The 12,423-nt window shown below is 37.2% G+C and overlaps 1 protein-coding gene across 2 annotated transcripts in view; it reads left to right on the top strand.

Moving 5' to 3' along the window:
• The window catches only part of LOC129272518 (prominin-1-A-like), a 64,495-nt gene that overhangs the window by 12,785 nt on the left and 39,287 nt on the right, over positions 1–12,423 (top strand). For both annotated transcript variants that reach the window (XM_064107615.1, XM_064107616.1), the window contains exons 5-7: positions 2,553–2,624; positions 10,872–11,012; positions 12,156–12,232. In XM_064107615.1, the coding sequence (XP_063963685.1) occupies positions 2,553–2,624; positions 10,872–11,012; positions 12,156–12,232 (290 nt within the window). The remainder of the gene's footprint in view (positions 1–2,552; positions 2,625–10,871; positions 11,013–12,155; positions 12,233–12,423) is intronic.

A 12,423-nucleotide genomic window follows, 5' to 3' on the forward strand; every position in this document is an offset into this window, starting at 1 on the left:
TTGATGTTTAAATCTTTTAATCCCTCAAGATATGTAAAGTTTGATTCCTATCCAAACCGTCTGCTCAGTACAGTGTACATAAATGTTTGCCAGTGAAGGGGGAAATTGTGTAAATATTATCCGTGGGTGAATATGTGTGATGTTTTGAAGATAACTTGTCGAAAGTGTTAAATGCAGGGGGACATTTTCAGACAGGATACTGTGTCTGTTCCTGTTATGTTTTACAAGTAACTTCTTGTTGATGAAAAGGTTTATTTCACAACCAGATTTTCAGTGATAATGCTCAGACTTCCCAATTGCGACTGGCTCTAGAGTGTATGCCAGTGTTCATGTGCCAAAAAGCAATTAATGTCTTTCACACTTACCTGTTAATTTCATTTTTAAATGTTCAGTTTTGAATGAAGAAAGTTTTCATGAGAGAATTTTTATACAAATAACAATGATATATTCCAAGAATGAAAACATATTTAGACTCATATGTGTAAGATCATAATTGTGACTAATGGCATTCAAGGAGGGAGTCTTTATGGAATTCATTGAAGGAAAAATTAATGCCCAGTATACCAGATGAGGCCATGGAAAATGGCAAGCTTCAGTTAATTGCTTTTTTTCTGCAGGGTTTGATTAAATTTTTTGTCTTACTTTTAACAACAAAAAATTAACATTCATTTTGGTCCATTTATGAGTTTTGAGCTTCACAGATACACATGCATGTTGTATGTGAGCGTGTTCATGCGACACTTTTGTATGAAATGTTTTTGAAAGACATTTTACTTCAAACCAAATTTATATACGATCAATCAATACTTAATAAGTTGAAAATACACAATCTTTTATGGGTTCGAACAGGTATTCCAAGGTTGAACTTTTTGCAATACATGATGGTGGGTGGGCTTGTAAAAGAGTGGAAGAGAGCTCACAGATACACTCCAAGGTTGACCTGTACATCCTGAGTCAATCTCACTGATCTGTGATACCTGATGGTGGGTGGGCTTGGAAAAGAGTGGAAGAGAGCTCACAGGTACACTCCAAGGTTGACCTGTACATCCTAGGCCAATTTCACTGATCTGTGATACCTGATGGTAGATGGGCTTGGAAAAGAGTGGAAGAGAGCTCACAGGTACACTCCAAGGTTGACCTTTACATCCTGGGTCAATCTCACTGATCTGTGATACCTGATGGTGGATGGGCTTGGAAAAGAGTGGAAGAGAGCTCACAGATACTGTCCAAGGTTGACCTGTGTTTCCTAGGTCAATCTCACTGATCTGTGATACCTGATGTTGGGTGGGCTTGGAAAAGAGTGGAAGAGAGCTCACAGGTACACTCCAAGGTTGACCTTTACATCCTGGGTCAATCTCTCTGATCTGTGATACCTGACGGTGGGTGGGCTTGGAAAAGAGTGGAAGAGAGCTCACATATACTGTCCAAGGTTGACCTGTGTTTCCTAGGTCAATCTCACTAATCTGTGATACCTGATGGTGGGTGGGCTTGGAAAAGAGTGGAAGAGAGCTCACAGATACACTCCAAGGTTGACCTGTATATTCTAGGTCAATCTCACTGATCTGTGATACCTGATGGTGGGTGGGCTTGGAAAAGAGTTGAAGAGAGCTCACAGGTACACTCCAAGGTTAACCTTTACATCCTGGGTCAATCTCACTGATCTGTGATACCTGATGGTGGGTGGGCTTGGAAAATAGTGGAAGAGAGCTCACAGGTACACTCCAATGTTGACCTGTGTTTCCTAGGTCAATCTCACTGATCTGTGATACCTGATGGTGGGTGGGCTTGGAAAAGAGTGGAAGAGAGCTCACAGGTACACTCCAAGGTTGACCTGTGTTTCCTAGGTCAATCTCACTGATCTGTGATACCTGATGGTGGGTGGGCTTGGAAAAGAGTGGAAGAGAGCTCACAGATACACTCCAAGGTTGACCTGTACATTCTAGGTCAATCTCACTGATCTGTGATACCTGATGGTGGGTGGGCTTGGAAAAGAGTTGAAGAGAGCTCACAGGTACACTCCAAGGTTGACCTGTACATCCTGGGTCAATCTCACTGATCTGTGATACCTGATGGTGGGTGGGCTTGGAAAAGAGTGGAAGACATTTCACAGGTACACTCTAAGGTTGACCTGTGTTTCCTAGGTCAATCTCTCTGATCTGTGATACTTGATGGTGGGTGGGCTTGGAAAAGAGTGGAAGAGAGCTCACAGGTACACTCTAAGGTTGACCTGTACATCCTAGGTCAATTGCACTGACCTGTGATACCTTATTGTTGATCGGGCTTGGAAAAGGGTGGAAGAGAGCTCACAGGTACACTCCAAGGTTGACCTCTACATCCGAGGTCAATTCCTGATTGTGGGTGGGCTTGGAAATGATTGCCACAACTTACAATGGAACACTTTCCTGAAACTACCACGTTTTTCATTTTTGTTTTGATTTACATCTTTATGATTCTTGTTCTTGATTTCAGCCATGGAAATTTGAACACATCCATGTACATATGATGCTGAGGGTCACATTATACTCACAATTTATTTCAATTTTTTTTTTCAGTTGCCATCGGTACAGCCACAAATAGAAGGAGTTGAAGAGGCCAATAATTTGACTAAAAATATCACTCAAGAGGTAAGAATAGCAGAATAAATTAGGTCTTACATGAAACTATTTCCTTCTTGGCATATGTCCAATCTTAATTGATTCCTATTTTTATTTTGGATGATTTTCAAGCTGAATATTTTTTGCGAGAAAATTTGATTTCCTTATTCAAATTCGCCTGGATTGATTTGATGGAATGGCTCAGCAAAATCCCAGAACTGCACTTTGCAGCCAAAAGGCAGAATTGAATAAAGTTTACAATGATACAAATAAAATTTCAATATATTTGTCATGTTTTTGTTTTTATGTTTCCAACATAGGCATGTACCATGTATGTACCTGTTATGCATTGAATCAACCTGCTGCCTAAAAATAACTTCTTACAAAAGTAAGAAAACCAAAGCAAAAAGCAAAAAAAAAAAAAAAAATGAAACTTCACATTTGCAATTAAAGAAACAGTGAAAGCAGCAAAAACTAAAACAACAACGCACCAATAGCTTTGATGCAGACTCGAGGTAATACGTAAGTCTTATTAAAAAATTTAGATTTTCAAATAAAGGTTTTCCTAATTGAGAGGCCTCATGATCGTACCAAGTATTTTAGTCTTCTTTGACATGAGTCATTGATGGATGATGATTTATCAGTGTTATGCATCTAGACATTTCCATATCTTTTCCTATTCATCATTTGTTCAGCTCTACTTAAAGAAGATGCTCAAATGCTGGGATATAACACTTATGTAATTCAAGTTGGTTTGATAGAAAAAAAAATTATATGAAACACAGTGTTAAATGTTTGACAAAAAGTCAACTTCAAAGAACAGAGTTATGGAGTTTTTCATTGTCTAATTATATAATATATGATTAAAATTGCATAAAATGCTTTTTTTTAAATAAAGTGATACTACCTTCTTTAGGAAAAATATTATTGGTCATCATGCCTTGACCGTCAAAACAAAAACTTATGGAATTCATTTTACATGACAAATATGACATGTAGACTCTTTAGGGGCTAGTTGCTTGCGTATACATGTAGTATCTCATAAACAAAACATTACATGTACATATCATAACATTATATCATAAGCATTATAACCATAAAGCATCTATCTTTCTAATATTCTTACTCTTAGGTGAATTTTTTGAGAAAACCTTAATATTTTTAGCTCATTTTTTTCTGCTTCTATTAAAACAATATTGATTTCTGGGAGGACTTCCCCTTTACCTGGGCTCCATAACACAAAGGTTCACAATCAATCGCTACACGGCAATGGCCAATCAAGATTGTTGTTTCATTTGCATTTTGTTCAAAATACAGAGCAGGAACCAATCAGAGTTGTTCTTTCCTACTTGCTATCCATTGCAAACTTTTGTGTAATGGGGGCCCAGTACGGTTGTTTTGTCCTCTATTCGCTCCTTGCTCCCCATTGCCAACCCACCCTACAAAGGAAACTACAGAGATGGTTTATGGGATTATCTGAGATAGAAAATGCTTAAGGCTAAAGATGATTGTTTGGATTTAGAGACCTCATGATGGTACATTCATAGCCATTACTATCATAATGGTCTTTTTTCTGAAATGAGTCATTTATGTGAGTGTCATATGTCTCTTGAGAACATTGGATTATTTCAGGAATCCATTGGTTTGGTTCACACAATACTCTGCTCTCGTTTTTTTCTTCAAATCTAATAAATCTAACTCAGAGTGATATCCTTTTCCAGTAATGGCTCAAATTTTTACTGTTTTGCATATGAGACTTTCAGGTTATTATTCTTAATCTACAACTCAATGTTCATACAATTTTCATGCTATCAGAACAAGATTTTATTAGATCTAAAAGCAATCTCCCCCCCTCCCAGGTGAACTCTTCCCTTCTCCCTTTTCAGACCAGACATATTCATGTACATGTATAACACTAATTTTACCTTCATAGCTTGGTTGAAAGGAGTATTTTGGCATTCCAGCTTATTTTGAAATATGCCATAGTCCAGTGTGAACTTAACTATTGTCATACACTCAGAATTTCATTTCAAATGCAACCCTTTAGAATTGTGGTTTCAGCAATATTTGATTTATTGTCTTCTTTCCTGTTTCATCAGTACAATCCCTAGGTATCCATTTTAACCCATCCCTCTTTTCCCCCTCATTTTCCAATTTCTGGTTAAAGTTTGCTGTTTCCTGCTTTTATTTTCACTTTGAAACTGCTTTCCCAATCAAAATATGGAAACAGAAAATGTGAAATTCCTTTTTTTAAAGGTGTCTTTAAGTCTAATGTCTGTCTGAAAATGATTGTTTTTGGTTGGCATCACCTGTACCTTAGAGGAGAAAAGCGAACTGAAACATTGGACCACGGCTCCCTCCTTTTGATACAATTAATAATAATATTGTACTTATATAGCACTTTTTATCGAGATTTCTATGCGCTTTACATTATTAATTAGAAGAATTATTAAATTACAATTATTTAATTAGAGGTGTGCAGAATGACCACTTCACCAGGGTTTCCCCCTACTTTAATGTAAACAGTGCAGTGGGTTTCGTAACATATTATTAGAATATATGCAATTTGAATGCTTGAGTGGGCTTGATTAAACCATTTTTCTGAGGTGATGTTAAAACTGTGCAAACTGCGAGGGTCCAAGTTAAAAAAATTGAGATCTCTCCGAAGCTTCAATTCTGATTCTGCAGCCATTTTAATAGACCTAGCAGTAATTGTTTGATATATTTACCTTTTCTATCTGATGTATTCTAATTCACAATTTGATAGCATTTGGTCCACCCCTCCCTCAACTCCCCCAACTTTCTATAATTCATGAAATGAAATTTACCTACATGTACATGTATTGAGACCTTTCCTTGTAAATGTACCTTAGTTGCAGTTTTCTAAAGACCTCTTTTTCTCCAGTCTCTCGTGGAACATGCAGAGTATCTGATGCATGTGATACAAAGCTTGAAGGTAAAAGGCAGTAGTTGCAGCAAACAATTGTTTCATGAGAAATATTTTAAATCAAGGTTGATTGTCAAATATTATGTACATTGAGATCTGGTACATTATTGTAAATTTATCTTTGTAAAATCATGAATATCTTAGCTCAAAATTGATGATTCTGATGATCACTAACACAGAAAAGCATATGTAGGACATTGTATTAATATTGCGTAACCCCCCCCCCCTCCCCTGACTTTTGATGGAATTCCGTGCTTATTTTGCTCAATTCTTAGCAATTACGCATTTTCTTCCAGAGCTATTTAGCACATATTTTTCATTTATACATACAAACACTTTGGTGGTAATTTCATTGGATTCTGTTCGAACTCCTTTTGAGATCGTGACCACAACTGGTATTTATCTTTACCTATTGACCTCACAATTGATTTTCATGACTGATTGTACATTGCACAAAGCTTAGCGATTAAACGTAGAACAGAGTTCAACGGACCCCAATGTAAATCAGTGGTGAATATCAATCTTATGATCTCTCATTAAAGCTTTGTGTGACAGTGCCTAATATGTTCCATGATAGACTCCTATGAAAGAAGACCGCATTTAAAGGACAAGTCCACCCCAACAAAGAGTTGATTCGAATAAAAAGAGAAAAATCCACCAAGCGTAACACCGAAAATTTCGTCAAAATCGGATGTAAAATAACAAAGTTATGACATTTTAAAGTTTCGCTTAATTTCACAAATAGTTATATTCACATCCTTGTCAGTATGCAAATGAGGGCGTTGTGGCGTGCGCCTGTACTCCAAGCTATGCAGGGAAGTTACAAATTGATGCAGAGGTTCGAGCCCTGGTCACGTCTTTCGGATGGTGACGTTAAAGGTCGGTCCCAGACGTAAATAATCATATCTGATTGATACACGTCTGACAAAACTCAAATACACACACACATGCAAATGAGGAGACTGATGACATCACTATTTCTTATGTATTTTATTATATGAAATATGCTAATTTTCTCCCTGTTGTCGTGTGAAACAACATTTAATTCCTCCCTGAACATGTGCAATTAGCATTGTTTAATACTATATGGTTCAATCAAGATGGTCCTTATTGTCAAATCTGTAAAAAATGAAATATTGTATAATTCAAACAATAAAAAACAAAAGAAAAAGTGAGTGATGGACATCATTGACTGTCTCATTCGCATGTCACTGAGTTGGGCATTTCACTGTTTTGTGAAAAAATAAGCGAAACTTTAAAATGTCATAACTTTCTTATTTTACATCCGATTTTGATGAAATTTTCAGCATAATGATTTTGATTTTTCTCTATATATTCAAATCGACATTTTTCTGGGGTGGACTTGACCTTTAATATCTGCTTTCGATTAACCTTTCAGTCATTTTGTGTGTGTCAAGATAAAGATTCTGTATTCTTTGTTGGGAATTCTTGGCTTCATTTTGAATGGAACAGTGGAAAGCGATGGTGACAAGCACTAATTAATTCAGAAGATATGGACCGAGATTTTCTGAGAATATTCCTCTTTGATGGTACAACTTCTTTTTATCTCTGTCTGCAGAAATTCCTGTTTCCAGGAGAGAAAAAAAAGAACGGAAAATAAGAACAAAGAGCAGGAGATACGCTGCACAGTCTTATCTGAGATGGGATCTTTGATAGTGTACTGACCAAATTCTTTTGCTCTATATTCTCTTCCGTAAATTTTCTCCCAATATACAAAGTCACATAAGAGATTGGTTCTGATCTATGTTTACTGTACATTTTATTTTTGATGACTCTGTATGATTAAATTCATGATGCCACAAATTTTTGCCTGCAACTGAACCCTACAATTGATTTGATCCGATTGTTGTTTGGTGTACATTACACTTTGTCTAATGCTTGCGTAAATGCATATATGGTAATGTCCAAATGGTCTAAGTTCCACTTGATTTGCTAACTATTTTGAACTTTGTCAAATTAAATATTGCGTACACAAACGGTTCATCTAAAAATGTAGACTTAGTGGTGTTAGACCAAGTTGATAGTATAACATGGAATGGATATAACCAAACTGGAAATTGAACAAGATGGTTAATGGGCTAAATAGCAAGACCAAATGGTAAGTAGATGAACTAGTAAATGAACAAAGATTAGACCATGAAGGATGAGATCAAATGGAAATTAGACTATGTAGGTGTAGACCAAGCAGCGATTTGCCCTTTCACAAACTGACCAATGTCGGGAGGAACCATTTTACACCCTTCTTTCATGCGTGCCCATCTGGACCACATCCACACATTAACCCTTCTAGATCTATACCCCCTTTTCACACCACTCCATCACCCACCCCCTTTCCCCTTCCCCTCAGGGGTGTGATAGTGGTTCGTCTAAAGGCCACCGCACACCCTACGACTGTTCACGATCTGATTTTGGAACAAATCGCACTTTGCTCATTTTCTGAAAATGTGAATGGAACATATCATTTTATTTGAGGTTAAAATTAATTGAAAGAATACTACTATAACTATTTTGAAAGACTGCAAACCTTTATTTTGGAGTAAAGGCCAAATGTACGATTGCTATGACGTCATTACGACTAGATATTAAATTTGCTTTTATTCGAAGGATGATAGCATAGTCACAGATTTGAACATAGGTATTCGTATGATGATTTCGAACATTACACAGTAAGATATTTCAAGTCTCAATATTACATGTAGCATCAAATTCTACAACATTTTATTTTGAAATCGGTTCGCAGACCAATCGTAAGGTGTGCGGTCGCCTTTACTTATACCCTACCAGGAACCATTTTGCACCCATCTTACCAGTCTATCCCTCTGGTCCACACCTCTAGCACCATTATCAATATACCTATCTCTTTTGAACCATTCCACGACCCCCTTCTCTCCCCTCGGGTGTGACAGTAGTTCCTATCTCTTACCCTTTCAAAAACCATTTTGCACCCTCCTCTCGCCTCTCCATACCCCTCTTGACCACCTCTCTATAAACACCATCCTTGATCTAACCCCTCTTTCAGACCACTCCATCACACACCCCCTCCTTCCTCCCTTAGAGGGCTGTGATCTTGGTTCCTTTCTCTTACCCTTTCATGAATCATTTTGCACCCTACTTTCCTGCCTATTACCCTTTTATATCTATTCCCCAAATTCATACCACTCCATCACCCACCCCCCTTCTCCCCCCCCCAGAGGTGTGAATGTGGTTCCTCCTTACCCTATCAGCAACCTCTCTCTTCGACTTGGTACTCTGACAGGAACCATTTTGCACCTTTTTTCTGTACCTGTATACTCCTCTGGACCACCTCTCTAGCACTATTCTCGTCTATCCCCTTTTTTCTAACCATCTCCCCTTTTCTAACCATCTCACCACCCCATTCTCCCCTCCCCCCAGAGGTGTGATTGTTGTTCATCTCTCTTACCCCCATCATGAACCTCTCTGACAGGAACCATTTTGCACCCTCCTTTCCTGTTTACTCCTGTGCACCACCTCTTCAGCACCATTCTCGCTCTATCCCCCTTTTTTCTAACCATCTCACCACCCCCTTCTCCCCTCTCCTCAGGGGTGTGATAGTGGTTCCTCTCTATTACCCCATCAGGAACCAGGTTGCACCCTACTTTCCTGCCTACCACCCTGGACCACATCTCCAGTAGCTTTTTACCCAAGTAACTCTTCGAATCCTTTCCAGCCCTGTTGTGTCATCATTTCTTCCCCCGTTGAGTCATCGGCAATCCCGGTTCTGCAACCTTGATCCCAGGACACTTCTGGTTAATTTCATTTTCTAATTGCATTTATTTGGCATCCATAAAAAGACAATTGTCCAAGATTAAACAATATAGAAATTAAACTGTACAATCTTAATTGCAACAATAAACAAAATTGACAAAGGATAAAACATACATAGTAAAACTGCAGTGGATACATCGAGTTGAAAAAAGCCATTGACCTGTCAAACCTGACTTCCAACACAACATGAGAGTACAATATTAAAAAGAGATTACTGCGATACTATTGAAATTGCTCCTCCTAATCTATAACCATCACTAAATTCTAAAGCATTTTCACAAAGAAATTACAGTATATGTATCTATGTAAACACACCCCTGTAATCTACCAGATAAAAAAACATGATGTTCTCTGTACTGATGTAATGATTAATATTAGTAATATAGTTATAGGTTTATTACAAATAACAAATAAAAGCCTTATCAGTGAAGAAGTATTTCGCCCCACATACAGATACATGTATAAATATCTGCATTTACACTTTTTTAATACTTAACTAAGTTAGACCCCATGCAATTACATGAACCTCAACATGGTACACAATTTAAGATGGCTTCCTACATGTACATACATTCATGTAGGTACTAATATCATAAGCAGAGAAAGTCACTTAAAAAAGAAGCATGTGTCCACTTTTTTTAATACATCTTTTGACCTATTATCCTATATTGTCAATTTTCAACTGCATTATGAATTTACGCTATAGTGTCCAGGATATAATGCACTATTAAGGTATATATTACAATTTTCTAGCTGTGTGTTTCACACCAATAGAATAGGATTAGATTCATATATATTGCATTAAAACATATTATTCAGTTGAAATAATTTCAACATGTTGTGTCACATTCTTTTTGTGTCTTTGATGATGAGATAATAGAGACCTTATGATGCATGTCTATGAGTGTGCAATGAAAGTTCACGCTGATTCCTTTCAATCTTCTTTTCTATGTCCAATGTCAATGCCAGTGGGAGCAGCGAACAAAGTGAATTATTCATGAGCGAAACTGAATTAAAATCCCCAGAGTTTATGTACAAACAATAAGGAAGCTGCGGGGTTGAGATTGATCCAGTTTTATTAAAGCCACATCGAAAGACGGACTTGATATTATTCAGTGGCTGGAAATGGAGGAAATAATTCAGCGACTGCATTGGATTTATCTATGAAATTCACATTTAAGGATAAAAATTATTGAATTATCGAGTGCGGTTATTTTTCTAGTGTTGTAAAATCCAAGTGACCTTTATGGAAAACTTCAGTTTGTTTTATATGAAGAATACTTATGGCAAAATGAACTAGAGATACCATCAAGTCTTTCCAATCTTGTTTTTTCTTCAGCAATGAAAGACATTTTATCACAATTATATTAGCATTGTGTTTCTTTTTCAATCTCAATACCGCAGTATATCTTTACATCTTTAAACTATCAACCATACTCTCTGTAAATGTGGACATGTGCATGTTCATTCATATTCACATTCAACATGTCTTTGTTTTCATTTCTTATTGTTTTGATAAATAGATCAATGCTGTTCTTGATGACATTCCAAACCAAATCAACACAATGACACAAGATGATGTCCAGGAAGCTTTGGACCAACTTGATAAAGCAGAGAAAGAAGTCAAAAGCAACTTTAATGACATCAACAATACAATTTCAGATGTGAGTAGAGCACAACCTTTGCTCTTCTGTTGCTTTGACTCACAGGAATAAGCGACTTTTTCAGTTTGATAACACACATAAGAGACTGTTTCACAAAGAAGTTGTGAATAAAGCATTGGTTGGTGTTTTATAAAGATGTTTGTAAATCAAAAATGACTGTACGCACGGTTGGTGATCTGTACTTGTGCTACATGATATACAGTATCCCCACGTTGCTGACTTAGCCCCTAAGACCTCCTTCCAGTCATGCATAAAGTCGAACCTAAAGTAATGCTTGACTTTACGAACTACTTTATAAACTGCCACCATGGAGGATGTTTCATAAACCTGTTTGTAAGTCAAGAACTGGTGATCTGGTGTGTATAATTAACCACAAGAAAGGATCACCAGTCATTCTAAGGAACCCCACCCTGATGGGTGTTTCATGAAGCTGTTCATAGGTTAAGAGCGACCTTAAGAACGACTGGTGAACCTTTCTTACGCTCTAAATAATCACCAATGAACATTTAATGGCCAATATCATTTATCACAAGAAAGGATCACCAGTCATTCTTAAAGTCGCTCTTAACTTATGATCAGCTTTATAAAACGGCCCCCCTGGTCATATAATCCAGTGGATTAGGGAATGTTTTTTAAGAGGACTTGTAGAAAGATCTATCTGACCGTTCACTGTAGTAACAGAGATATACTCATGCTTCTCAGCAGTAAAAATCAAGGCAGGTTGTCTGATCTTGTTGAACCTGTATGTTGATAAATCTCTCCTGGATTGGAATAAGTAAGTGCCTCACAGAAGGGCAGTAATCCCATTTAAGTAGGTCCTGTGGAGAGTATGTAAAGTTCTCAGTCCTCCCATCGCCTGACTGTCTGATTTATGCTATAACACATAATTTCCATAGACTGAGCCCTGCTTATAAATGTGGGCTCAGTCTCCAGCTGGTTAAAGCACTCTTGTTTATGGTCGTCAAAATGAAAACAATATCAACAATTCCAAAAGGGAATGGAGAATCTTCATGTATGGGTTTCGATGTGTAAATTGTCTTCAAGAGGTCTCTCAAGTACCATCTTTGTTTATATGTTTACCTGTGCACTGATTAGTTCATTAATTTAGCTTTTTCTCTTTTTTTCTCTTATCATATAAATTAGCTTGTTGGAACACTTTCAGATGCAAAAGGAACGTTGGATGACTCTTGGGGAGATGTTGAGGTTTACCAGCAATATGTGTAAGTATCGCGTTTTAATTAAGCTATATTTGCTGTGGTAACGATCATAATCATCCATTGGAGAGGTCTTCTTTAGTTTTGACCTCAGTCGGATGATGTGACCTGAAGGTTTGATTTAATGTTTTGCTTTAAAGGCAGTATTCCTTGACAGATGAGACCTGGGGAACGTGTCACGAAAACAGTAGACAGTG

The sequence above is a fragment of the Lytechinus pictus genome, chromosome 12, assembly GCF_037042905.1.
Source record: "Lytechinus pictus isolate F3 Inbred chromosome 12, Lp3.0, whole genome shotgun sequence".
Lineage (NCBI taxonomy): Eukaryota > Metazoa > Echinodermata > Echinoidea > Temnopleuroida > Toxopneustidae > Lytechinus > Lytechinus pictus.